This window comes from Enhydra lutris, unplaced genomic scaffold (genome assembly GCF_002288905.1).
Source record: "Enhydra lutris kenyoni isolate GAN:26980312 unplaced genomic scaffold, ASM228890v2 scaffoldscaffold68, whole genome shotgun sequence".
Classification (NCBI taxonomy): domain Eukaryota; kingdom Metazoa; phylum Chordata; class Mammalia; order Carnivora; family Mustelidae; genus Enhydra; species Enhydra lutris.
The window spans coordinates 7,740,364-7,768,094 of NW_019154152.1; the positions used below are offsets into that span (position 1 = coordinate 7,740,364).

The 27,731-nt window shown below is 53.0% G+C and overlaps 2 protein-coding genes across 6 annotated transcripts; one reads left to right on the plus strand and one right to left on the minus strand.

Annotated features, from left to right (window-relative positions):
- The first annotated feature begins 426 nt into the window (after positions 1-426).
- Positions 427-22,349, plus strand: LOC111159408 (amyloid beta precursor protein binding family B member 1). 4 transcript variants are annotated; one of them, XM_022521841.1, is made up of 15 exons: positions 427-602; positions 7,766-8,497; positions 13,942-14,117; positions 14,214-14,270; positions 14,350-14,435; positions 14,550-14,613; positions 15,050-15,199; positions 15,583-15,710; positions 15,817-15,822; positions 16,122-16,236; positions 16,375-16,459; positions 16,715-16,798; positions 21,246-21,361; positions 21,509-21,685; positions 21,770-22,349. In XM_022521841.1, exons 2-15 carry the CDS (start codon positions 7,780-7,782, stop codon positions 21,935-21,937), a joined length of 2,130 nt encoding a protein of 709 aa, XP_022377549.1. In that variant the 5' UTR covers positions 427-602; positions 7,766-7,779; the 3' UTR covers positions 21,938-22,349. The 4 variants fall into 4 exon arrangements, with proteins under 4 accessions (XP_022377549.1, XP_022377547.1, XP_022377548.1 ...); XM_022521839.1 differs by lacking the exon at positions 15,817-15,822 and having other exon boundaries at positions 13,939-14,117; XM_022521840.1 differs by lacking the exons at positions 427-602; positions 15,817-15,822 and adding an exon at positions 2,178-2,331.
- Positions 22,350-22,612: 263 nt separating this feature from the next.
- LOC111159436 (sphingomyelin phosphodiesterase 1) lies at positions 22,613-27,336 on the minus strand. 2 transcript variants are annotated; one of them, XM_022521900.1, is made up of 6 exons: positions 26,851-27,336; positions 25,169-25,941; positions 24,455-24,626; positions 23,955-24,031; positions 23,617-23,762; positions 22,613-23,452 (listed from the first exon to the last, which is right to left on the minus strand). In XM_022521900.1, the coding sequence occupies exons 1-6, from the start codon at positions 27,148-27,150 to the stop codon at positions 23,043-23,045; spliced, it is 1,878 nt and encodes a 625-aa protein (XP_022377608.1). In that variant the 5' UTR covers positions 27,151-27,336; the 3' UTR covers positions 22,613-23,042. The 2 variants fall into 2 exon arrangements, with proteins under 2 accessions (XP_022377608.1, XP_022377609.1); XM_022521901.1 differs by having other exon boundaries at positions 25,169-25,938; positions 26,851-27,245.
- Positions 27,337-27,731: the final 395 nt, after the last annotated feature.

Sequence of the window (27,731 nt, forward strand, 5' to 3'; positions counted from 1 at the left end):
CTGTGTCCTCATCGCCTCTCCACCAGGACGTCAGGGACTGCTGCCGCAAGAGTGGAGCAGCTGCCTCCTCGGAGCCCCTCCCCAGGCGGCCGCGGCCCGGCCACCGCCACAGCCCCTCCCGCTCCAGCCTCGTGGGTGCGGCGCGCGCGGGGGTGCGGACCCAGGGCCCGGCGGGGCGCTCTCGGTGAGTCCGGGGCCTCGCCGCGGAGGGCGGTGCCCGGCTGGGCAGGGGTCGGCGGAGGCAGGGGCAGAGCTCTGGGACCCGGGGACTCGGGCCCAGGGCCGGCGGCTGGCCGGGGCAGCTGGGCGGTAGGGTTCATTGAGGTCCGAAGGTCCCGCAGGGTGGGGCCCCCAGGCAAGCTGCGGCAAGTGTCGCCCGCGACGGGCTCGCGCGCCCGTGCCCGCGCGCGGCCCAAGATGGCGCCTCTCCGCGCAACCCCCCCCAACCCCCCCGCCCCGCGCGCGCCTCCGCCGCTCGGGGCGCGGCCCCGCGGCCCGCGCGCTCCAGGGCGGGGGATGTTGTGATGGAGAAGCCGCCGCGGAGCTGGAGCCCCGCAGTCTGAGCCACCTCCGCCACCTGGGCCTGGGGCCTCCCCACGCAGGTAAGAGCTGCCCCTGCCCGGGCCCAGCTCTGGAGGTCGGATCCGGAGCCCCAGCAGTCGGCGGACCCCGCAGCCCCTTCCCTTTGGTCCCTCGGTCTGGGTCCCCCAGTCAGGCCCCATCCCGGCTGACTGTCCTCCCGCCGCGCGCATTCCGACTGCCGTCCTGTCCCTCCCTTGTAGGCTCCACCTCGGTCATCACAAGGCCCCCTCCCCAACCTTCACCTCGTGTCCTTCGGGGCTGGAGAGGGGCGAGAATGGGGTACACGAAGCGAGGGGTCGATGGGGGAGGGGGATGGGGGAGGGGAGGTCTAGGGCTGGGAATGGGACGTGGGGTGAGGTGGGCAGAGCCTTTACGGTTTTCTGCAGAGTCCCTGGCCTGCAATCTGTCAAGCCGCATTCAGTTGCCCTCGGCGACCGAGGGGTGTGCCCTGGGGCCGGCTGTGTCCCCAGCTTAGACAGGAGGCCTAGCACTCGCAGAAGCACTCATTAAGAGTAGTTTTCCTACCGCCAATTCAGAGGATATTCCGAACCTATTTTGCATCTGCCTGTGCATTTCTTGCATTCCCAGCCGTCCAGCATAGTCCCATCTCTCTCTACTCTTCCAAAGCCAAAACCCTGCCTACACTTGCTGTTTCCATGTCTTCACTTCCCATTCATTCTCAAAACCACTTCATTTGGTCTCTGTCGCGGACATCCACCAAAACTGCTAGAGCCAAGGTCACCGGAGACCTCCATGTGGCCGGTTCCAAGGGACACTTTCCTATTTCCCCCTTTAACCTTTTAGTATATGCAGTGGTGTGCGTTAACTCTCCTGGAAGCATTTTTCTGGTTTCTCTTGTCCAGCATTGTCTGCTCCTTCATGGTCTCATTTGCTACCATCTCCTTCCCCTCCCTTTAGATGTTGGTAAAGCTCTTGGTTCTGTCCTGAGCTGTGTTCTTTCATTCTGTACTTTCTCCTCTGGTATTTTATTTCCTCCCAAGTCTTCAGATTTCATATCTATATATCTATATATCTATATCTATATCTATATCTATATCTTTATACTGATCATTATTAAATGTATGTATCTGGCCCAGACCTCTTTTCTGAACTCCATATCCAGTTGCCCTCATGACATCCCCTTGAATTAAGAGAAATTCCATACCTACAGATCCCAAGCTGAATTATCTTCCATGTGTTCCCTCTCTACCCTTCTTCCAAATCTGTTCTTCCTACAGCTCCCAGAAATGGCTACTTTCCAATCAGTTATCCAAGCTTGATTCCTGGGCAACATTTTAGATTAACCTCTCTCCCTCATCCTCTGCATCTAATGTCACCAAATTCTGTCACATCCGCTACCTAAATATTTTTCAGATCCATTCATTTCACTCCATCCTCACTGCTACCAGATTTAATCTAGGCCAACACTCTTATTTCCCCCTCATTGCTCTAATAGCATATATTCTCTTGCCTACCTCCCATTAAATGCTCTCAACACAGTGTGATCCTTTAAAAAAAATTGCAGCGATCTAATTATTTATTCATTCAGCAAATAAACTTTGAGCACCTTTTATATATCAGGTAGTGTTATGCACTGAAGATATAATTATGAACAAAATACACTGCAATCTTGTCCCACAATCCAGGAGGGAATCAGAATAAAATGACAAGTGTAACAAATACCATGAAGTGGATGGTTGGATGGTGCCTTGAGAATACACAAGGGCACAAGCTAAACTGGTCTGGGAGGTAGAGAGAGAGAACTGAGGAAGGCTTCTCTGAGAACGTGACATTTGAACTCAGATGTAAAGGTTGAGTTCGAGTTAGTTAGGCTGAGGGTTACCAGAAGGAGGTTCCAGGCAGAAGGGAAAAATCACATGTGAACACCTTGTGGAAGGAGAGAGCATGAGGTCTTCGAGGGATCAAAAGAAGGCCAGTGAGGCTGAAGATGGAGAGGAAGGCCGAGGCCAGTTTAAACTGAGCAGGACAGTTTAGGCCATGTTAATAATTTTGACCTTAAGTTCTTTGTCCTTGGTGTGGATTGTGATGACAGTGGATGCAGAGAGTAGATGAAGTCCAGAAATTTTCCTCGGAGAGAACATTATCAGTATCTGGGGATTGATTAAACGTGGGGGGTGGTGAGGGAGATGATAGTGTTAAGGATGGTACCCCTGCTTCTGATTTGTACAACAGGATAGGTGGTTATATCCCTCCATGAACCAGGATCCTGAAAGAGGACCAGTAAGGGTGTGGGAGAGAGAAACGTAAGCAGGCATGTTTGAGAAGCCTTTGAGACATCCTGGTGGAGATGTTGAGTAGGAAATTGAATGTACATGTCTGGAGCTTGGATGAGGGGTCTGAAATGGAGATGTAAATTTGGAAATGGGCAGTGTATAGGTGGCACCCAAAGCTATGGACACAAATAAATACGTGGAATATTTGGTGAGAAAGAGAAAAGGGCATAAGAATAAGCCATGAGAAATCCCAGTGTGTAACAGCTGGTAGAGGAAGGTGAGCCAGCATAGGGGTCTAAGAAGCCACCAGACAGGAATTAGAGTGTAGGCAGAAAACCGGGAGATGTAGCATGAGGAAGCCATGGATGAAGGTTGGATGAGAAGCAGGGTGTCGAGGAATGCTGAGAATACAACCAAGATTATGTGTGGGTTGGATTAGATGACATAGGGTCCTGCTGACCTTGGCAAGAGCTGTTACTGAGACGTGCTGGGAGTGGAAGCAGGATTGGAGAGGGTTGAGCAGTGAGTGCAAGGTGAGGAAATGACAACAGTGAGTAGAGACAAGTCTTTTCAAGAAGTTTGCTTGAGCTGGCAGGGGGGAGAGAGAGAGAGAGAGAGAGCGAGTAGTTAGTTGCACTGGAGGAGTGTCAGTAAAGAAACATTCTGCATGTAAGTTGGTAGATAGTGGGTCCCATTGAGAAGGAGAGGTTGATTATATAGAAGAGAAAATGGATAAACAGTGGTATAAAATTCTGGAATGTCATGAAAGGAAGGAGGGAAGTAACAGATGAAGCAGTTGGTCTTAGGAAGAAGGATGAAAGGATAGGTGTTGAAGACAGCAAGTTTGTTTTTGGGGATATCCCTCAACTGGTGGCTTCTATTTCCTCTGTGAAGGAGGATTGGGAGGTCTTCCTCTGGGAGCAAGGGCTGGTGCAGGGGGTGGTCCCAGGAGAGTTGTGCTCTTGTCTCAACTTAAAAGTCCTTTCCTCGGGTTCCTGGGTGGCTCAGTGGGTTGAGCCTCTGCCTTTGGCTCAGGTCATGGTCTAGGGGTCCTGCGATTGAGGCCGCATCGGACTCTCTGCTCAGCAGGGAGCCTGCTTCTCCCCCTCTCTCTGCCTGCCTCTCTGTCTACTTGTGATCTCTCTCTCTGTGTGTCAAATGAATAAATAAAATCTTAAAAAAAAAAAAAAGTCCTTTCCTCAAGCAGCTCTTTGCTGATATCTGGGCTAGAGGAAGACAGACACTTACCCCTGTAGTGCCTTATTGCTCCCCATCACAATACTCCATCATTTAATCAACAAATAGGGAGTGCTCATCGGTGCCGGGGACTGGCCAGACACTGGCACTGTTCTGTACAGTAAGGGGTGGTTTCCCTGCTGATCTCTGTGCTCCACCAAGGAGGGACTGTTGCTTTATAACTCATCACTCTTCCCCATGGCTAGCACAGTGCCTCGAAAATAGTAAGCTGTCAGGTTACAGGAGGCTTGACCTTGAGTGGGATGTGCCCCACACCGCAGCTCCTTCAGGCTTAGCGGCCACTCTTTTGGCTCCTTTCCATGAGGGCTCTGCCCAGCTCCCTGCCTTGAGCCAGAATCCATGTGGCTTTTTCCATCCTTTGAGAGGCTTCAGGTACACCAAACCCCAAAATGTGCCTCTTTTTGAGGATCCTGGGCTGCTGGTCACCCTTTGACCACAATAAGTTAGGTGATGGCTCCACACAGTGCCTTGAGCCAGGTGCCTAGGCTTCAGTGCTAGTCATAGCAGAACTTCCTCATTTCTCCCCTAGGTGCCTTCTGCCCTGGTGACCAGGGGTCAGGGCTGTCCTGGAGATGACCTGGCTCTTCAGCGCCCCAGCCTCACAGTGTATCTGCCTTTCCTAGATCTAGGAAAGAACAGCCTTTGGGCCAGCATGTCGGCTTACACTAACCCCCTCCCTTCCTTTTCTCCAGATCTTGGTCCTCGCTGCTCTGGGACCCCCTGCTTTCTTGGGTACCCTTCATCATTCTCCATTACCTTCCCTAACACTCCCATTGCCTGCTTTCAGCCCACAGGGCCACACAAGCTTATCTTGGTGTCTGCTCCAACCTCCAAATTCTGAGTTCTGAGCCTCCGAATTCCTCTTACTCTATGTCTGTCCCCTCCATCCTTCCTTCTGTCCACCCTGAGGGTCCGCACTGTGGCACATGCACAATGCATGCTCCTTGGTAATGGGAATGTGAAGTTGAGTAAGACACAGTCTCAGGTGTTTGGTTGGAATGGGGCATGGGGTATTGTGAGACATGGAGGAGGGAGCATGAAGAGGGAGGACTAAACAGGAAAGGCTCACTGCTTCGGAGCTGTGCTGCTGAGCCAAGTTTTGAAACATGAACAGAGGTTCTCACATGGGGAGACAGGATTCCAGGTGGGGGTAGAGAGCACTGTAAACAAAGAGCCAGAGCTGTTAGGGTGTGACATGTTCTCGAATCTGCCACCCTTTGTGAGGCTGGAATGTCAGGTGTGAAGGAGGCAGGGAAGGGGGAGGAGGTCTGGGAGGTCATAGGGATTTGCTCAAGGAGGCTCCTGCTAGTGTGCACAGCCCTTATCCTGAAGGCAGCAGTGAGCCATCTGAGTTTTCCAAATGGGGAGTGACACAATCTGGTTTCCATTTTTGGAAGATTACTGTGGTTCTAGGTAGTGGCAGAGCTGTTTATTTTTCTCTTTTATGCCAGTGACCATGAGTTTGCTTATTGCCCAGCTGGAGCCACACCAAGGGCCCCAGCAGTTCCACATGAAGCAGACACACAGACAGGAACATTTTTTCAATGCATGTCACAGATGTGCGCACAGAATTGTGCTAGGGTCTGGGCAGGGAGGCCGGATGGAAAGGCGTTATGCACTGCACCTGAGAGACAGGAAGCCTGAAGCCCCTCACTGACAACCTGTGCTCAGGGCTGAGAACTACAGTGAGGTGCAGAGAGAACCAGGGCCGGGGGTCAGGGGGAGAAAGAACTCCTCAGTGGGATTTTGGGGTGGGGAGAGAACTCTCAGGTGAGAAATAGGGGTGAAAGAACCATACAGTGGAAGTCAGAGAGAGAGGTGTTCAGTGAGAGGCAGGCAGTGAGGGAGAGTTGTGTGCTGGGGACAAGGGTCAAGGAGGCCTTATGGGAGGACTCAGGGAGGGCATGGGGGAAGTGGACAGCAGGAGCTAAGGGGGCCAGGATGAGGGAGAATTGGGTAGTGGTTGGTCGGGGAGAATGGCCAGCGACGTGGTGGCAGTGAGGGTCCAGGGAGTAAGCACTTTACAGTAGGGGTCAGGGAGGGAGGGGAGTAGAGAAATGGAAGGTAGGGGAGATGGGGAGGATGCAATGAGACCTTGATGGTGGGATCACTGGGTGATGTGGCTGGAAGGACAGGTAGGCAGAGAAAGTGATCCTCAAAGGCTTCTGGTGAGAGGGGTCCAAGGAGACAGGAAGTGGGGGGAGACTGTCACTATGGAACAGGAGATCCCCTCCCATGAAGGGCAGATGGGATTTGGTTGGGCCACCATGAACAGTGGTTGAGACACAGTAACATGGCCCAAGTGTGTTTTCTGAAACTGGCAGAGGAATGCTAAAATCAGGCCTGGAAGAGAAAGGAGGGCCTTTCAATAAATATTTATTGAATTCCCGTTCTGTGCCAGGACTGTGTTAAGCTCTAGGCATATGGCATTGAAAAAAAGAAAAAAATCTTCCACCATGGAACTGAAATTATAATCATGAGGAGACAATCATTAAACAAATAGTAATAATATTGGTAAATACCTTGACAGATGGTGCTAGGCACCAAGAAAGGTTTGGGTGTTGCTGAGAGAGGGCATGGTGACATGCAGTTTTAAAAGGGTGTCAGGGAAAGCCTCACTGAGAAGGTGATGTTCAGATCAAGACCTGAAGGCCTGGAGGGTACAGGTCAAAAGCCCCTGCAGTGAGCCACCAGACATGGGGCATTATAGGGTCTGGGAGGTGGAGTGGTGCCCAAAGTGAGGTACTTAATAGAAACACTCATCAAAATGTAGTTTCAGGGGCGCCTGGGTGGCTCAGTGGGTTAAAGCCTCTGCCTTCGGCTCGGGTCATGATCCCAGGTCCTGGGATTGAGCCCCGCATCGGGCTCTCTGCTTAGCGGGGAGCCTGCTTCCTCCTCTCTCTCTCTCTCTCTCTCTCCCCGCCTGCCTCTCTGCCTACTTGTGATCTCTGTCTGTCAAATAAATAAATAAATAAATAAATAAATAAATAAATAAAATCTTTAAAAAATATAGTTTCATCCAGCCAAAGGAGCCATGAATTGGAGCTGACGGTCCTTCCTCTATGACTTTCCTTCTCAGGTCCATGCCCTTGAGAGATGGGTCTGAAGCTCATTCTCTCCTATTCTCACAGTCCCTAGTAAGGCTGGGCTTCAGGGCTGATTGAGCCCAGTGGTTGATGATGATAGGAATACTGCCTGGGGAGCTCACACTAGGACACTGTGGATAGCAGCGTGGCAAGAGGAAGGGGGCAGTCAGTGTCCAGTGTCCAGAGCTCATGAGCCAGTCCCACAGCAACTGGGTCCCTGGCACAGTAAGCCCCAGTTGGATCAGCTGGGGGTGGGGACGCACAGAGAGCCATTGTGTGGAGGCTCTGCCGTTGGGAGTGAGGGCAGAGCAGGGGCTGGCTGTGCCGGCTCAGAAAGCTCAGGACTGGGGACTTGGGCCCAGGGTAGACTGTAGGCCTGGCTCTAGCCTTTGGTGGAGATGGTGGTTGAGTGGGTGGTGGTGAGTGGGGACAGGAGTTAAGCCTAGTCTTTGTCATGGGAAAATAGCTCCCAGGACACAGACCGGTGGGTGCTGGTCTGCTGAGCATGAGGGAGTCGAGGAGGTATAGAGCACAGCCTCAGGCAGATGTAGGGGTGCTGCTGTTCCCACCTGGAGGCTCAATGCGGTCTCCTCTCCTCACCCGCAGGATCTGCCAAGGCCATGTCTGTTCCGTCATCACTGAGCCAGTCGGCCATTAATGCCAACAGCCACGGAGGCCCCGCTCTGAGCCTACCCCTGCCCCTGCACGCTGCCCACAACCAGCTGCTCAACTCCAAGCTGCAGGTCACGGCTGTGGGACCCAAGGACCTGCGCAGTGCCATGGGGGAGGGGGGTGGGCCTGAGCCAGGCCCTGCCAATGCCAAGTGGCTAAAGGAGGGCCAGAACCAGCTCCGGCGGGCTGCCACAGCCCATCGTGACCAGAACCGCAACGTGACCTTGACCCTGGCAGAGGAGGCCAGTCAGGAGCCTGAGATGGCACCCTTGGGCCCCAAAGGCCTGATGCACCTGTACTCTGAGCTGGAGCTCTCTGCCCACAATGCGGCCAACAGAGGGCTCCGAGGATCTGGCCTGATCATCAGCACCCAAGAGCAGGGGCCGGATGAAGGAGAGGAGAAGGCAGCAGGGGAGGCTGAGGAGGATGATGAGGAAGAGGACGAGGAGGAGGAGGAGGACTTGTCTTCTCCCCAAGGGCTGCCTGAGCCCCCAGAGAGTGTGGAGGTGCCTCCCAGACCCCAGGCCCTTGCCGACGGTCCCCGAGATCACAGCAAGAGTGCCAGCCTCCTGTTTGGCATGCGGAACAGTGCGGCCAGTGACGAGGACTCAAGCTGGGCTACCTTATCCCAGGGCAGCCCCTCCTACGGCTCCCCGGAGGACACAGGTACCTTATGGAGCTTGACATGGGGAAGATGGGAGGGCAAGAGGGCAGAGGTCAGGCCTCTCCAAATCAAGGCCAGGGCCAGCCAGGGCATGAGCCACAGAGCCCATGTCCTCAGTCCTCAGCAGGCCATAACCGGGTTTTCCTGAACAAAACTATTCCTATATTCAGAGTGCTTGCACAAACTGATAGGTCCATCCATCGTGGACGCTGATGGATGGTGGACTTGTTGCATTTAGGGAGCACTTACAAGGTACCGCCCTCTGCTCAGCGTTATTGTACTGAATCCTCATAATTATGTTGTGAGTCTGATACTATTATGGGGCCTGTGCTACAGATGGTGAAAAGTCAGCCTGGAGAGGTTAAGTAGCTTTCCCATAGTCACAAAGTCTGCGTTCATAGTGGAACTGTGTCTAGACCTGAGCTCTTAGCCCTGCTTACCCTGCACTGGTGCATGTGGCACAGTGAGCCACGTGCACGTGAGCCAGCTTTTACCAGGCCAGGTTTGGAGGCAACAGCACCTCCCCACATAGGTCTACCCGGAAAGACTGAGGTCGGGGCTTGTATGCAGAGCACCACTCAAGGCATTGCAAGGATACCGTTTTGTATTCTTTGTATCAGGAATAGAATACTGACTAAAGGTTAGGAAATAAAGGAAGAATAAATAGATCCTTCTTTGTGGGGTTAGGCAGGAGGAGAAAGTAGAAAGTAGAAAGTAGGTATTAGGACTCCAAGGACTGATCATTAAATGTGTCCCATTTAAATAAATTGAGTCTCTGTCACGTAGAGATGCAGACAGAGTTGAGGAACGGAGGACAGAGATGATGGGTCATAGCTACAAGCCTGGAGTTCTGTGGATTGGAGTCTAAGTAGAGCCTCGGAAGGACTCTGCTGTGCCCCTGGCAACAGGCACCGTACCAAACCCCAAACTGGGAGCCTTAGCAGGGGAGCATGCAGTTCATGGAGCCATGGAGCCAAGGGCAGTGCATCCCCTTTCCTTTTCCAAAAACTTAATTATGGACATTTTCAAACATCTACAAAAGTGGAGAGACTAGAATAGTGAGCCCAATTGACCCATGATAACAGTTTCAGCAATTATCAGCACATGACTAATCTTGCTGCATCTATACCCTGATCTACTCCAGGCCCTAGCCTAGGTAATTTTGAAGCAAACATTCAAATCCATAAGTGTTCACCCATGCATTTCTAGAAAACAAAACTCTTAAAACAATCCCCAGTACCATTATGTTGCATACAAAAATTTAACAGTAATTCCTTAATATTGTCAAATATCCGGTCAGTGTTTATGATTTCCCAGTTGTTTAATAAATGATCCCCCACTCTGCTATTTAAAAAGTTTTGATTATTTTGAATCAATAATCAAATAGTCCTAGACCTTTTGATGGTGGATGTGTATCTCAAAGTTTCTTTGAGCTGTATGTTACGCTTCCATCCCTCTGTCTCCCTTTATTTCTGCTTGCAGGTTGTTTTAAATTGGAGACACAGGGTTATTTGGCCTGGGTTTTCTGTGGTCTGAATTTGCAGACTCTCTCCCTGTGGTGGCATCGAGCAGGTTTCTCTTCCCCTAGATTTCCTGCAAATTTGGTAGTGTGTTCCAGAGACTTGATCAGATTTGGATTTGAGAGTTTTTTTGGTGTTGTGCTTTTGCAAGGACACCTCATAGGTGGTATCGAGTACTTCTATCAAAGGCAAAATCTGATTGCCTCTCTTTTCTGTGATGTTAGTGACTTTCCATGGTCATTGCTTGGACCTCCTTTGAAGGGAGCAGCTGCTGCTTCACTCTATTTATAGGGTTGGGTGAGGGGGAAATGTAGTGGCAAATATCTCAATTTCTAAATATTAACAACCAACTCTGTTTTTTGAAAAAGCACCATGCAGGCCATACAAAGTCTGAGTCTTGTATTGGTCTATAGGTTGCTAGTTTGCAGACTCTGCCCTAACTTGGGGGGCTGGGGGTTTGAGTCAGAGGCCAGATACTGGAAGGCGTGATTGCTCAGAGGCTGCTGGGATGGTTAGTGCAGTAGCTGCACCTGTGAGCCTTCTGGGAGAAGGAGGCTGGAACTGCTGAAGAAGTGGGAAGGGCCTGCTGGGCATGGGGATCGACCTCAGTGAGAGGGGATGGCCAAGGATCAAGCTCTGGTGGAGACTCTGGAAAGTGGAGGGAGTGATGTGGCGTCAGCCTGGGGAAGGGGTCCAGTCACTCCTTACTCCTTTGTAATTGTGGTGCCATGATCCTGAAGGCCATGGAGAAAGTCTGGGCTCATGTAGGAACAGAGTAGAATTGAGCAAAACTTATTTTCCCCTTCCCAGCCTAGGATCTCCACAAAGTTTTTGACTGAATAAGTGCCTGAATGAATGAATGAATGAATGAGTGAATGAGTGAATGAACTTAACTACCTGTGTTGGGTTCATACTTGGTGCCAGGCCTTGTCCTAAATGCTGAGAAGGCATACTATAGGGGACAGAGGTTCCTGTCCTCATGGCACTCACAGTCTAGTGGGGGAGACAGAGATAGACGGGCGGCTCTGATCAGCATGGTGAGCACTGGAGTGGGGAAGGTGCAGCAGGGGGACCCAGCCCTGCCTGTGTGCGTGATGGGGGAGAGGGGGTGGGTCAGTTTTGAGACATGACCTTTACATGTATGCCTGAAGGAGGAGTGGGTGATAGTCCAGTGAAGATTGAGGGAGGGAGGCTGGGCTTGGAGAGGATGAGGGGCATGCCCCGCAGGGAGAGAGAGACAAGGGGTGGAGGGTGATCAGAGGTAAGGCTGAGAAGCAGAGGTTAAGGGCTGAGAACAGCACACAAACCCAGGGAGGAGTTTGGGTTCTATCCTGAGGGCAAGAGAAAACAATTAAGAGTATTAAAGTGGAGAATAGTTTAGCATTTTAGAACAGTCATGTGGGCTGTAGTGTGCAGTCCAGATTGGAGGAGACTAGGCTGGAGGAGGGAGCCCACCTGTGAGGCTGTTGCGGCGATCCAGGGAAGAATTGCAGGTAGTAGCTTGGACTCCTGTAGTGACATGGGGATGGAGAAGAGGAGAGAGCATTACGTGAGCAAATGACTACACCGGTTTCACCATGAAGACATGCGTGGATGGATGAAAGAATGATACACAAACCTTTAAATCCGTGTGTGAGTGCCTGAATGAGTTGACGCAAGAGTGGAGATGTCCATTCTGGAATAAATGTGTGCATGTGGCGGCAAAGGCTTTGAGTGGGGCTCTGCTTGGAGGGAGATATGCCAGGCTCCAGAAGGGCCTCCCAGATGGTTGGGGGGAGGGCAGGAGAGCGGCCCCACCAGGACAGATCGGAAGGATGACGCTCTTTGAAGCAGGAAGGTACAGGCTAACAGGATGGCAGATGGATTGGTGTTCGTGACTCAGTCAGAAGATGAATTGGTCCCCAGATTCAAGAGGTATATGATCCTTCATGAAGAAGGGTGTGGCTGTGGAAGGCACGGTTGCCCTCGGTGCCTGTGTTCCTGGAAGATTTGACAGGAGAGCCCTGAAGGTGATAGAGGGTCCCTGGGAAAGAGTGGACATTCTAATTCCTTGGGGCGTGAGGAAAGGGGAGGTGGAGGGAGACGAGGTGGTAATGGCTACCTAGAAGGCTGGACAGGCAAGAAAAGCCCCTCCTCCGTGGGCCCACCTCATTTGCAAACAGGGTGGTAAGACATCTTGCTGAAATAACTCTCCCATCAGGTGTGCAGCCACCTTGGGTAACCACACCTGCTCCCAGCACCCCTGTGCCTGGTTGCCCAGCAGCCTGGGTCTGGGGACTGCCTGTATCCTCAGTGCTGCCTCTTGGACCAGTCAGGATTCCTCGTTTCCCTGGTAACGGGAAGCACGTCAGCAGTCTGGGCACTCCCAGCCGTCCTGGTGCTGCGGTTGCCGAGGAGACGCTGCAGCCTAGCTGGGCCCTGGCAGGTGAGGGGGGCTGTTCTGGTAAGCCCCAAGCCCATCCTCAAGCTTGCTGGGGCCCAGCCCTCAAGGCCCACTTTGGGGCTCAAACTGCAGGACAGGTTCTGGGCAGGGGAGGGATCCCTGGGAGCCCTGAAGCCACACCCTTTTTGTGCTGAGAGCTCCAGGCTTTGCAGAGCCCCAGGTGGCTGAGGTATTCCCAAGGCGCTGAGCTTCCTGGTGTCCCTAAGACTAGGTTTGACTGTGGTGCTGTGGTGCCTGTTGTGGGGTGGGATGGAGATTCAGGATTGGGGGAGGGGAGCCAGGATTAGAAAGAAGAGATGTGAGCAGGAAGGGCTGGGGTCTTATGAGGACCCTCCATCCCCATGCAAAGGAGGTCCCCTCCCATGGTGGTCCTGGTCCCTCCTTAGTGAGCGCCAGGTTGGGGAGGATCTTGCCTGGCAGGCGCTCTGCCCTGGTGAGAAGGGGGCGGGATGAGCTTTTCTCTGCAGCCCAGCACCAGGCTGTGAGCCCAGCTGGCTGGGCTGGAGGGGCTGTGAGGAGGGAGGGTGGAGGCAGGAGGGGCTGGGAACCAGCGCCATGTTCTCCCAGGACTTCTTCCTGGCCATCATCCTGCAGGACAGCAGCCCAGGTGAGGGGTAGCCCGAGTCTGGGCTTGATGTGGGCTGGGGCTGGGTGGGGAGGAGAGGCAGAGGAGGCAGAAGCTGGCTTACGGAGCTGGAGTGGTGTGGCTCTGCTAGAAGAAGAGGGGTGTATGTCACAGGTATGTGTACATGTGCAGAGAATGTTTGCCTGCATATGTGTGTGCCAGGGGTTAGGGTATGAGTGTCTGTGGTATCTGCACACATGTGGCAGAGGTTGACTGAGTGTGCATTCACTGTCTGGGTGGTACCCACACATGTGTGGGGGGTTGTTGTGGGTGTGGCTTCTTCACCTTTGTGATGGGAGCTGATACATACAACCGTGTGTGTATACCTCTGCGTGTGGTGTCTGCCTTAGGCTATGGCTGGAGTTGGGGTGTGTGTGTGTGTGTTTGCCCTTGCTCATGTGTGTGCATCTGACTGTGATACCTGCCGTCTCTGCTGGTATTTTCTGTGTGATGGCTGCACAGGATCGTAGTAGGGCTTGTATGTGTTGTGTATCCTAATGCACACATGTGTGCGGGAGCTGCTGATAAGTCCGTGGACTTGAGAGATGGATATGCATGACAGGAGGTGAGTTAGGGTCACCCAGTCTCCTTCTCTTCTCTCTGCCTCCTTCCTTCCCTCTATGTGGGCACATTAGCCAGGAGCAGGGTCCAGGAGGAGACCTGAGTCATGTCCCCGGCTGGTGGTCCCCCATGTTGTGACTCCAGACTGCAAGCTCTAGGAGGAAGCAGGAACCTTGAGTTGGGGCCTTCCCCCATCTCTTCCTCTTCACCATGGGGTCTTCTCAAGGGGACTGGGCATAAGTACCTACTGTCTGCTTGTTGGGTGGGCAGACCCTCATCAGTCCCCCCACCCAGCAGATTCCTTCTGGAACCCCAACGCCTTCGAGACGGATTCCGACCTGCCGGCTGGATGGATGAGGGTCCAGGATACCTCAGGGACCTACTACTGGCACATCCCAACAGGGACCACCCAGTGGGAGCCCCCGGGCCGGGCCTCTCCCTCACAGGGGAGCAGCCCCCAAGAGGAGTCTCAGGTGAGCTCACATATCTGTCTTTTGTCCAAGGGTGGAGGGGTGGTGCTGCTAGAGCCAGACGAGCCACCCACTTATCACTCCCATCCCTCTTCCTAGCTCACTTGGACAGGCTTTGCCCACAGAGAAGGCTTTGAGGATGGAGAATTTTGGAAGGTGAGGGGACCTGCTTCACAATGGGCAAGCTGGAGAAGGGACATCATTTTGGCCCTGCCTCCTCTCTCCCTTTCCCAAGGATGAACCCAGTGAGGAGGCTCCTATGGATTTGGGACTGAAGGACCCTGAGGAGGGGACATTGCCCTTCCCAGCTCAGAGTCTCAGGTGAGTGGGAAGGCATGATACAGTGTGCTGGCCGGGGAATGGATCTCTCTGGGAGGGGCCATAGGACAGCTTCATGTTCAGGGATCTGTACCAAGTGTTACCATCTTCCTCCAGCCCAGAGCCATTACCCCAAGAGGAGGAGAAGCTGCCCCCACGGAATGCCAACCCAGGGATCAAGGTTTGTTCAAGACCAATGCCCGTTCCCCACGTTGGGGCTCCTCTGTGTGCAGGAGACCCCCTGTGTCATGTTCTGGGGGGGCATCTCTGGTCTCAGGAAGCTCTCCAGGTCCTGAGTTAGGAGCTCTTCCAGTCTTAGCACAGATCCCTGTGTCTGAGCCAGAAGCATGTCAGAGTCTAACTCAGCCAATCCAGCACCTTGGCAGGGGGTCCATCCAGGTTTGGCTCAGATGCTTTCTTGTACTGGCAGGGGTCTCGTCTGAGACCATCCCCCTCCCACCAACCACATCCTGTTTGGGGAGCTTTTCAGTCTTAGCTCAGAACACCCTCCCAGCTGCCATGTTCTGAGTCAGAAACTCCTCTGCTCTTAGCAGAGAGCATCCTGTGTTGGGGGGTCCTCCGATTGTACCTCCTACCCCCTATTTTGTGTCTGGCAGTGTTTCGCCGTGCGCTCCCTAGGCTGGGTGGAGATGACCGAGGAGGAGCTGGCTCCTGGACGCAGCAGCGTGGCTGTCAACAACTGCATCCGGCAGCTCTCCTACCACAAAAACAATCTGCATGACCCCATGTCTGGGGGCTGGGGGGAGGTAAGGGCTCAGCTGGCAGGTGCGGTTCAGTGGAAATGGAAGGGAGCTGTGAGAGAGAGAGAGCATGAGAGAGCTGGGTTGCCCAAGCAATGACTGGGGGAGGGAGGTGACAACCCCCGCAAATGACAGCCCAGTGAGATGGGTGTGCAGTCCCAGGTGGTGGCCTGGGGAGATGGTTTCTAGCAGTGACCAGATCACGTAAAACCAGATCATGTAAGAGATGACAGACGTGACTCGAGTAGAGTGAGGCCTGCAGGGTGGGTGGTCTCACACCAGGGCCAGGGGCCCAGAGCTGTGGCTGACCTCCCCTGAGCTGGAGGTGGCAGAGATCGGCCACCTCCCCAGCTGGGGCTCCACTGAGTGCCTGCTTCCTGGGCCCGCAGGGAAAGGATCTGCTGCTACAGCTGGAAGACGAGACACTAAAGCTGGTGGAGCCGCAGAGTCAGGCGCTACTGCATGCCCAGCCCATCGTCAGCATCCGCGTCTGGGGCGTTGGGCGGGACAGTGGAAGGTGGGAGATGGGCTGGGGATCCTCGGGTGGGGGTGCATCCAGCAGTCAGAGTGGGGGCCCTCCTTCCTAACTCTATTCTTTGCCTCTCTTGTGCTGCCGGATCCAGAGAGAGGTACTTATGTCTAATTTACCTTGACTGTTTCTCTTCCCACATCTGGACCAGATGCCTCAAAGCACCGAAGTTCCCCTATTCTGCCCTGCCCCTTCCTGCCTGCTGTGCTGGCCCATCTTCCCCCACCTCGGCATGCTTGCCTGTCTATGCCCCAGCCAGAAGGCGGCACCCACAGGACACCAGCCCGAGGGCAGAAGCCCTGAAGGAGTTGCAATGGACAGGGAGGGCCAGGGTGGGGTAGGGATGACACCTCGCACTGGATGGCACTGGGAGACACTGAGGTGCCCCTCCCCCAACAGGGACTTTGCCTACGTAGCTCGAGATAAGCTGACCCAGATGCTCAAGTGCCACGTGTTTCGCTGTGAGGCACCTGCCAAGAACATCGCCACCAGCCTGCATGAGATCTGCTCTAAGGCACGGCCCCCTCTGCTCCCTGGACTAGCTGCCATTTGCTCTACAAGGATGTGGGTGGGGTCATTGAGTGGGGGTGGGGGACTCCAGAGCAATGAAGACCTAACAGACTCTCCCTTGCTCCTCCCCTCCTCTCCTCAGATCATGGCCGAAAGGCGTAATGCCCGCTGCTTGGTAAATGGACTCTCCCTGGACCACTCTAAACTGGTGGATGTCCCTTTCCAAGGTCAGTGCCACAACCCTGCCAGGTCCAGCTCAGCTTTGTCGGCAAAGGTGAAGTGACTCAGGAGGAGGCACAAACTACTACGTGGACATGGGCACATGGAGACTAAATTCTTTGGATCAAATAAGTCAAAGGGAGATGGGGAAGGGGTGGAGGTAGGGCCTTGGCTGGGTGCATATCCAGCTTATGCCCTGGTGGTGGGTACAGAGAGTGAGCAAGGTCTGCCACCACGACTGATCCCTCTTTTCTTTCCCACAGTGGAATTTCCAGCACCTAAGAATGAGTTGGTACAAAAGTTCCAAGTCTATTACCTGGGGAATGTGCCTGTTGCTAAACCTGTTGGTATGTGCGTTCTTCTTCACCCAGGGACCACCACCTTGATCCCAAGGCTATGCCCACCCTCTGCCCCCTAATGCCTTTTTTACCAGACCTTCCTCTTGCTTGATGTCACTCTGCCCTTTAAAATGCATCCCAGCTTGTTGTACCTCTGTCCCATCTGCACTCTGTGTTCTGCCTATAGTAGCGGTTCGCATACCTTCACTGAGTTTGAACCAGTGAACCAGGCACATCGGGAGATGCACTATTGCATCCCATGAAGAAGCTTTGATTGGTTTGGGAGGCAGGTCTTAGATGACTGTAAATACTAGGTAGCAGCTGGGAGCTGGGTTTGGTACTGCAGTACTAAGGATGATAGGCTGTGAGCATCCAGAGAGGAAGCAGTGAGCATAACCGTGACACGCTTTATTGCTTGTGAAGTACTTCCTTATATATCATTTAAGACTTGATAATCCTGTCAGGTTGGGATTATGGTAATACCCATTTTGTAGATAAGGAAACTGAGTAGAGACTGTCTGGTTGTCTCTTATATTTCCAGTGCTTTCACAGTACCTGTTATTTATTTGCTCATTCACTTAACAAATTTCTATGAAGCCCACCTTGGGCTGGGTCTTGGGAGAACGATGGCCACAGCTTTTGTGGAGGTTACAGAAGGTTACAGCAGAAAAAACAAAAAAAAAGGAGTTAGTCGAATAATCATATTAATAATAAATGTATAATTATTAACTGAGTTATTCACTGAAAGAAAGTAGCAATGTGCTATAAAACTATGTTGGAAAAGACTTTCTTGAGAAAGTGACATTTGAACTGAGATAAAAAAAATGAATGGGAGCTAATGTGGTAAACGAGATGGAGATAGGAATAAAGCAGGGGAAGAACTCTCCAGGCAGGGTGAACAGTGTAGAAGAGGACCCTAGTGGAAGGCATTTTGGTACTTCAAAGACATTGAGAGAAGGCCACTGGTGCCAGAAGAGGCTGGGAGCTGGGTGGCACTCAGACCTTATGGGATGTCAGAGGCCACATTAACCGTTGATTCTTCATCCTGAGAGCAGCAAGGAGCTATAGTTGAGTTTTCAGGAAAGCACTTGGCATAATCAGATTTGAATTTTGTAAAAGCTGGCTTTGGCTATACCATGGAGAAAGATGTTTAGCAGGTGGAGGTGGATGTGAGGAATCAAGTAGGAGGATCTTGGAGTAGCCATGGCCAATAAGAAGAGTATCACGGAATATGGTGGAGCTGAAGAAGAGTGTGCAGATTCAAGAGGTGTTTGGATAATTAAAATCAACAGGTCTTGGTGATTGACTGAATGTGGGAGGAGAGACAGAGATATTCAGGCTGACTCCTGACTTCCTGGCTTTGGGAATTAACGGATGGTGACACCATTCTCTAAAGGTAGCAGACACTGGAAGAAGCCAGTTTTGGTATGGAGATTGGAGTTCAGTTTCAGACATGCCAAGTTTGATGGGGAAGCTGACTGACAAACTTGGGTTAGCAGTTGGATTCACAGAGGAGAGGATTGGGTTACAGATTAAAGTGTGGCATTATTGGGTTATAGAGGTAATCAAAGCCGTGAGTGTGGCAGCCCACAGTGAAAAGAGAAATGAGGCTAGGCCTAGCTTTTAGACCTTCCAGCACTTAATGGACAAAGAAATTATAAGGATTGTGAGAGCAGAAGGAGAGAGAGGGGGAGGCAAAAAAGAGGCCACTTCAAATAGTGGTCAGGTGTCATATCAAAAGATACTTAGGAAGAGCTCAACTGTTTGGTGGCTGGATAAATGAACAGACAAATGCAACAATGAATGAGACCTGCCTCAAATGACATGGCTAGGAGATGGTAGGCCTAGGACTCAAACCCGGTCATCTTTAATTGTCTGCTCTTCCCCTCAAACCATGCTGACTTTAATGACCAGCACCTTATGTCCTATAAGGGAACCCATCTTAGAAAGGGTGGGGATTGAGCTAGGGTTAGAAAGATGGCCTGGATTTGCAGAGGGGAGTTGGTACTCCAGTTGGATTCAAGGCAGTGCCAGATACATGGAGCTGGAGGTGAGAAAATCAAGCTTAGGGAGCAGGAAGGAAGCTTGGCTGACCTCTACGCCTTTGCTTCAGTTCTTTCTCCTTTCACCCTCAACTTCCAAACCCTTGTTGCCTCTTCTAGTTATTACCCCTATTCCCCTGTCAACCCACCACTTCATGTAGGTTCTCATACGATGAAGCAACTGTCTGCAATCCTTGACTGCCCCTCTGCTGCCCGTTACCTCGACGGGTCTGCTCTATTGAGTCTCTAAAGTCATTTACTGCTTTGTCTCATCCTCCCTTTTTAACCTCCAGGAGTTTAACATTGGCTCCTCATGAGGCTGCAATATTGATTCATTCATAAATCATTCATTTATTCAACAAGTGACTATTGGATGCCTGATCTGTGCCAGGCACTATTCTAGGTTCTTGGTACACATTAATGAACAAAACTGACAGATTCTTGCCTTCAGGTAGCTGACATTCTAGCCAGGAGAGACAGACAATAATGAAATTATATAGTATGTTGGAAGGCAACAATTGATATAGGAAAAAAAAATGCACAGTAGGGTAAGGGGGATTCGGAGTGCAGGGCTAGGGGTCAGGGTAAGTTTTTAATCCTACGTTGTCACCAAATATGGCAGATTGTTTCTAGGCCACATTGTTCCACTACTTTCCCCACCTCTGTGCTGATCCTCCCCATGCTCCAAGGCCAAGCGCCACCCCCACGCCCTACGAGCTTATTAAATGGTTTGACTTTGATATCTTGTCCACACTTATGGTCCTTGAGATTTGCCACTGACTGGCATAAATGTCAAACACACCGCAGCCCTTGCCAATCGGACCAGACCCACTCAGGAACTGCCTGTGTTTTCACCCGTCTGTGGACTCCTAGCTTACTTGGTTATACAAGTTTGGAACACATTGGCCAGCTTTGCCTTGATGGTGTCCTGCTCAAGCGTCTGGAATTCCTTAAGTAGATAAGCCCTGTGCTGGGATTGGGGACACAGAGATGAAATAAACTTGCCTTCTGTCCTTGAGATGTGCTAAGAGTTGTCCCAGCAACACTCCCTCTCTGCCCTGCAGTAGGGAAGGCTTCCTGGGTGGGGCCTGGGTGAACCCTAAAGGAGAAGAATTGGGAGTTTCTCACACAGTCTAGAGGGAAAGGGCACTCCAGACAGAGGCTTTTCCACAGTTACTGCCTGTGTCCCTTGAGGGCATCCTCTTTCTTACTTTGTATTCCCCATCTGCCTAGCAGGACATTTGCCAAGATTAGGTGTTAATAAATGCTACATAAATCATTTGAAGCTCAGGGAGCAATACAATATGAGGCTTGACAGCTCAGATGAGGCCAGTTTTTGGAGGACTTGCATGCTTGTGAGGGGAATTGGGCCTTGATCCAGCCAGAGGTAAGATGATCAAGGCCAAGATGAGGGAGGGCTTTTGAGGAAGTTATTTGTCTCTTCCTTGTCCTCTGCCCACAAAGGGTCCATGTGGTCTGCTCCTGTGGGAGCCCAGAGGCCCTGAAAGGGGCGAGAGGGCCCAGGAGTGGACCACAGAGCTGCATGTCTTTACATTGGCAGTTTCTTCTAACCTCTTAGCTGTGAAGGTAAAGACAGTAGATCACACATTCATGAGTAGTGCAGGGACTAGAACCCATGCCTCTGCCATGCCATTTGTTGCTTCTGCCTTGGTTCTCGGCCAAGTGCAACCAAGAGTGAAGTGTTTAATGGCAGTTTGAGGTATAGGAAGCCACTCTTTTACAGGGGGATGTTGATTGATCTAAAAGCTACAAACCTTGCATAACTGTCCTTTTAGCACATTATAGAAATTACAGAAATTTACTGAATCCAACTAAGATTTGACAGTCCTTCTAATTCTGAAAATAGAAATAAAGAGAAGGAGCAGGGGAACTGTAAGCTTCAATTTCCTTATCTGTAAAATGGTGATGAAAGAATCAATTGATTGTTGTGAGGTGTACATGGGATTGTGCACTGTAATGACCGGCATGCACCGCGGCACACACAAGTCAACATACCTCAAGTGGATGTAGAACAAAACAAAGGTTGGGTCTTGGGAGAGGAGTGGCTTATAGGGGCTGATTTGGGAGTTCTTGTGGTACAATGCAGTAAATGTCTGAACGTGGGTGAACACTGAGAGCCAAGATAAGGGGAGGTCAGAGCTTAGGCAGGGGTCAGTTCATTTTGAAGGTTAAAAGAAGAGGCTGAGTCAGGTGAAGAAAGCCAAGCCTAGGATTCAATATAGAAGAAACCAGAAAAGTGCTAAATCACTGAAGCCAAGGAGGAGGGCACCAAGGAAGGGATACCTGTGCAGCATTATACAGCGCTGTGGACTGGTGAAGTGGGGATGGAGCAAAGCCCTGGGGTATCCTCTCCCCACCCCTAGTGGTGTCATGTTTGTGTCCTTATCTTCCAGGAGTGGATGTGATAAATGGGGCCCTGGAGTCTGTCCTGTCCTCCAGCAGCCGTGAGCAGTGGACCCCAAGTCACGTCAGTGTAGCTCCTGCTACCCTTACCATCTTGCATCAGCAGGTAAAGACTGGGGTGGGAGAAGGCATGGCTGAGCTTTGCCATAGAGGGGAGCCTGGGGTGGTTGAGGAAGAGCTGCCAGTAAGGTGGATGTGCCCAGTGGAAGAGAGGGTTGGGCTGTTCCTTTCTAACCGGGTTCCATCCCTCCAGACGGAAGCAGTGCTGGGGGAATGTCGCGTGCGTTTCCTCTCCTTCCTGGCTGTGGGCAGAGATGTCCACACATTTGCATTCATCATGGCTGCCGGCCCAGCCTCCTTCTGCTGCCACATGTTCTGGTGTGAGCCCAATGCTGCCAGCCTCTCAGAGGCCGTGCAGGCTGCGTGCATGGTAAGTGGGTAGGGTGGTGGTGTGATGACGCCCACCTCACAGGGGGCAGGCTGGAGAGTGACTGCCCCACCTGCCTCTTTGCAGCTCCGCTACCAGAAGTGTCTGGATGCACGCTCCCAGGCCTCCACCTCCTGCCTCCCAGCACCCCCTGCTGAGTCTGTTGCCCGGCGTGTAGGGTGGACTGTCCGCAGGGGCGTTCAGTCGTTGTGGGGTTCCCTCAAGCCCAAACGCCTGGGGGCCCATACCCCCTGAAGCCCTCAGTTCTTCTTCCACCTGCTTGCGTTGGGTCCCAGGGAACTCAAGGGTATGGGGCAGGGAGGGGCCCTGGAGGCTATTGTTAGGCCTCAGCGCCCCCCCCCCACCAAAGTGGCCCCTCCCCAGTAGCTGGGGTTCCCTGCTTAGGGGCTGGGGAGAGAGACCTAATCCCTGCAAGGAATTGACAATACTGGATTGATAAGGGGAGCTAGAAGCAAGGCCAGCCCCGGGCTCTCCACCCCCACATTTCAGGTGGAGCAGGAGGAACTGGTCTAGGCCAGGCCCCATCTTGGTAGGGTCCGGCAGGGGCAGGAGGGGACTGGTTCAGGCATGGGTCCCCTCCCCCCTGTTCCATGAGCACCTCTGCTGTACTGATATCACTAATAAAGTCTGTCTGCCCTGCTAAGCCGTGTGCCTTCCTGTGCCTGCATTACATCATCACCTGCAGTACCCTGACCCCTCAGTTAGGCTCATATTCCCAAAGCCACCGTGCCCTCCCTGATTTTATTATTATTATTTTTAAAGATTTTATTAATTTATTTGAGAAAGAGAGAGAGGACGCACAGGGGGAGGGGCAGAGAGAGAATTCCAAGCAGACTCTGAGAGCAGAGCCCCACTCAAGGCTTGATCCCACGACCCTGAGATCATGATACCAGCTGAAACCAAGAGTCCGAAGGCTTAACCGACTGAGCCACTCAGCTGCCCTGCCCTCCCAGCTTTAAAAGAAGTAAGTGGGACGGTCACAGAGGGGTCTGGAGTCCATGTCTCTTATCTTTATTTTAACAGCCTGGCAACCAGGCGACAGCAGCAGTACAGGGTTCCTGGCTGGCCAGCACAGCTCCTGTCTGATCTGCTGGCGCAGTGCCAACTTAGACCTTCGCTCCACAGCCATGAACGGCAGTAGTCCCAGGGCAGCTTAGATGCTGGGCCCAGGCAGAGCAGCTGCTCCTTCTCCTTTATCTAGCCAAACCAGCTCCATGAAAGAAGGTCCTGTTTCCCTGGTGTGCTTGGGGCTCAGATGCACTTCTTACCACAGCTATCATGTGGGGTTTTTGCTCCTTTTCTAAGATTTCCACTTTCCCAGCTCTGGGCCCTGGGGGTGCTAGCAGAAAGGTGGCCTTGGCTGCAGGCTCTGGACATCTGGGAGGCCTCCATCTGGCACTAGATGGCGACATAGAGCAGGGCTGTCAGAGCGAGCAGAGAGCTGGGCGCACAGAGTCGTCAGGCGGCAGGGCATGCCACAGGGCTCTGAGGGCGGGTGGCCCTTATGGTAGAGAAACCAGAAGGTCTGGAATAGTTGCGTGTCACCCCGCATGCGATACACTAAGTCATGCCAGGCGGCAGGCAGTGCATTGGGCAGCCCGTAGGTTTCTCTTGCCCTATAGAGACGCTGCCAGTGTGGCGTGGCTCCTGGTTCATTAGCCTGGGTCAGGTTCAGGATGTAGGTCTCATGATCCAGGACCACATGAGAGCTCCCCGGGTAGTTGCCATCTATTTGGTAGACTCGGTAACCTGCAAGGAGGGAGAACTGACTGGAGAGGGAAGGAGCCAAGGCCACTCCCGGGAGGGGTCTCACGTCCCACCTGCTCTTTGCCAGCCTTGGCTCCAAGTCTGTTTCTGCTTTCTCAATCCCACCAACTTCCTCTATCCTAATAGCTCCCTTCCACCTCACTCACCAGGATTAAGGCTGATGTAGGTGGTGGCACTGGGTGCCAGGAAGGCTACAGATAGCGGCCGGCTCAGGGTCTCCTCATCATAGAAGACTTCAAACTCATCCACGTGGGTGTGGCCAAAGAACTGACCAGCCAAGGTGTTCTCATACCTGCCAGAAGACACTAATTATATTCAGAAGGTTCTAGGGATGGGGAGGAAATCTGGGGAGATGGGATGCTTCTTTCTTCACACACTGAACTAAGAAGCCTCTCTACCCCAATGGAGCAGCAGGAATAAGATGCTGAAAGGAATTTCCAACATTCAGGCTGTTCATCCACCCCTCTTTCCACCTCCCTCCTACCTGGCTACTATTCGGTAATAATTCCAGCTCCAGCTCTTCAGGCAGTGCCCCGGGGGAATGTGGCCAATTATATGTACCTGCAGGGAGAGTTAAGGAAGGTAATCAGGGATAATGCCCCTCTATTTGCTAGATGGGATGCTGCCTGATTCATGAGTTGTTCAATAAAGCCAATTAGATCTTTTAAATAAATAAACAAGTAAACAAACAAACAAACAAACATCAGAACAAGGAGGGGTTCAGGCAGCCCTGGCCAGGAAAAGTTGGTACTCATTTCCTACAACAGCCGGCATTGCTTGCCAGAGACAGGGAGTGGATGAAAGGGCTTCTAAGAGGGATCAGGAGCCGAACTCCCAGGGAACACTTGTTGGGAGCTTCAGAAAACCAAGCTTCTCTGCTCACAGGTGTTCTGGCTCTAGACAGGAGTCCGGTCACAAAGGGCCTGCTTCTTTCCCAACCCCCACCAGCAACTACTCCACCATGTTCTCACCACTTTCCCTCACCTTGTCTCCTCGATCCTCAGCAGCCTGAAGTTCCCCCACTAGCCACTGGAGCTGTCCAGCGGGATCTGTGGAGTTGATCAAGAGCCAGAAGTTCTCACGGGAACAAAAATTCATATTGAGAGAGATGAGACGGAGGCCAGGACGTGGGGAAAGGGCATAGAACCCCCCAATTCTGAAACAAAGTGAATATGAAAATCAACACTCATTCATAATCCAGGTCCTGCTCACCCAGTCCTGTGCTAAGCATTTGGGTGGAAGGCAGAGGCACACAAGACTTCCACAAGAGCACAAGAAGCTCACATTCCAGCTGAAGACCAAAAAACAGTACTGATTGTAGGGCCCATGTGACTGAGATGAAGGGGCTCAGAAGGCTAAGGGCTCTAGGAGTTCAGGGAAGAGATAAGTGAGCTAGAATGGGAAGGCCCTTCACAAGGAATATGATCTGGGCCTGGGAAAGTTGGGATGTTAAAATGGGGGGTGCCAACATTTTAGAGAGGGCCAACATGAGCAAAGACATGGAGAGGGTATGCTGTCAGCCCGGTGAGGGAGGGTGTCTGGATATAAGGGTAGGGATGGAAGCTAGGGTCCGAGGTGCGGGAGGGCCAGTGAGGAGAGCTGACTCATGATAGAATAGTTAAAGGTAATGCCCAGATCTTCTACTCCCTTCCCTATCATCCACATTTCTCTTCCTGGGTTTCCATGGACCTCAGCTACCTGAGAGTGTGAAGGGCTTCAGCAGGTAGCCAGGACTCCCACACCTTGGCCATTGCCCCATAGAGCCAGCTGGAAGAGTAATTGCCCTCTATGAAAGGGGGAGGGAAGCCATTGACAGGTGTACTCTCGTGGTTGCCCACAGCAGGGTACACAGGCACTGGGCCCAAGAACTTCTTCACAAGGGCTGTGACAGTGGTCAGGGCCCGAAGCTGGTCCTGACGTGACTGATGCCAGACGTTGTGGGCGGGGATGTCTCCTGTCCAGTACACCATATCAAAGGGGCCAGCAGGGCCCAGCCCGCTCAACAGGCTCTCCAGGGTCCGCAGGGGCAGGTCACACTTGCTGTACTCGCCCCAGTATCCAGCACCTGGGCGGGAGGTAGGTGGCAGGCCAGAATCCTGGCGGCAACACAGCGGATTCTCACAGTCAGGGTCCGTGCCCTCCAGATAGTCATGATCCCAGTGCAGGTCAGTGAGGAAGAGGATACGACTGACAGGGGCGCCTGGGGCTGGGGGTTTGGGTGGTTGTGGGGAAGGCTTTGGTACAGCTGGCAAAGAGATGTTCCAAGATGAGAAGATGTCCCAGTGCCCGCAGGTGTTGCCCAGGAGCAGACCACAGGCCTCAGATGGGCTCAGCACTGAGCGTGTCCACACTTCCACCATGTCATCTTCAAAGAGCTGGACAGCTGACTGGCACACAGTAGGCGGTGCTATCTTCAGCAGTTTGCAGAGCTTGGTGGCCATGGAGCCCATCCAGGCCACACTGGGCTCCTTCTGTAGTGGGAAGAACCAGTGATGAGAGGTCAGAGGCAACACAGGAGCCAGGCCAAACCCTGGCTACCACCCTTTGTACCTCCATCTCCAAACTGGGGCCAGGCTGGTCTCAGTGCCACCGTGAAGAGACCTCAGTGCACTCTCTGTCTCCCACAGACACTGCCCTGTGACTCAGGCAGCACCAGGCCAATACTTCCTCCTCCCCTCAGGAGGCAGTGGCATTTCAGGCCTTTTGCTTACCCAGCTGGCTTCCTCAGGCACTGTCTGCAGAGTGCCCTGAAATCTGGGCTGGGTAGTATGTCTGTCCATAGTTTGGGGCAGGCCCTGGAGAACACTGCAAAGCTCACTGACCAACTAGCACTCATCATAATCCCATCAGGGTCAAGACATCACTATCTAGTCCCACACCCCTGGATGTTTCTGAATTCAAGTCCCTGTTGAGTAACCGGTACAAGGCCTGGTGCTCTGGATTAGAGGTGCCAACTTTATGGCACAGGTGATTCAGTGTCAGATGTACAGGGAAAGGAGTCCCAGCCCTTCCCCTAGCAGCCAGCTGTGTGCCCTTATGCAAGGGACTTCACCTCTTCCAGACTCTAATCATTTGTAAAATGAAGATAACAACTGTAATGAACACCTCACAGGTTTGATTTAATCTATATAAAATGGCTAGCACAGTGGCCGGCCCACAATTTGCACTCTTTCTTTTCTTCACAAGGTCACAGTGGAGGTGGTGCTGGTATGTAATCATGGGTGTCCCTAAAGGACAGCAAATCCGGTGAAGGCTTGTAGATAGATGCCAGCCTCCCTATCAGGTTTGCTCTTCAGGACCCCAGGCCCAGCACCTCCCTCGCCCTTGCCCCCACCAGCGCTCCCCTTGGCTGCTCCATCACAGCCCTTTTAAGCGCTCACCTTCAGCCCAAAGTCGATGGCGGTGAACAAGCCTTTGCAGACTGGGCAGGTGAGATTCCACCACCCAAAGGCGTTGCGGAGCTGGGGCACTAAGCGACCGAATCTGGCGGGATGGCTTTGGGAGGGAAGAGGGTGGGCCCCGGCAGGGGCCCAGAGAACCAGGGAGTCTGGCAGGGCCAACGCCAGAGCCAGGCCTATCCACAGGAGCCTCAGTCTGGGGGACCCCCGAGACCGGTCCGATTCCGTCTCCCCGCCGGATCTAGGGTGGCCCTGGCCGGGAGATACTCCGTGGCGGGGCATTGCCCGAGTTCCTAGATAGGCCGCTTCGCCCGTCCGTGTCCCGCCGGTCTAGGCGCAGGCTCTCAAGGGGCCGAACAGCGCCAGAGACAGCTGACTAGCCCCCGCTGCAGTCGGGGGACTGCTTCGCGTCCAACCGCAAAGCAGCTCCACCCCTTCCTCTTCCTCTGCTCCCCAGCAGCTGATGGCCGCCGCTGCCAAGAGTGCTGTCAGAGCCGGGGAGGTGGAGAGAACCGAGCGCGCCCGGGACCCGCCCCCGCCCCCCCCCGCCCCCTCCCCGCCCCGCCTCCAACTGCGACTGCGCCTGAGCGGGCCGCTGGGCGGAGGGAAGCTCCCTGCGATCTAAACCGTGGAAGGGCGCTGCAGCCGCCCACGCACCTGTTGTGTGTGGGTGCAGTGTGGTGTGGCTGGTGAAAGGCTCGACTCTCCAAACCTGGACTAAATTCCTGGGGCAGCTAACTTCCAGACCCACTTGGCACTCCATTCGGCCTCCCACTCGGGAAGGGAGGCGCGGGGAGAGCACGACCAAGCAGGTCGCCAAGTGTGTTACCTCTGGCCAGAGAGCGCCTCCCTTCCATCTTTGA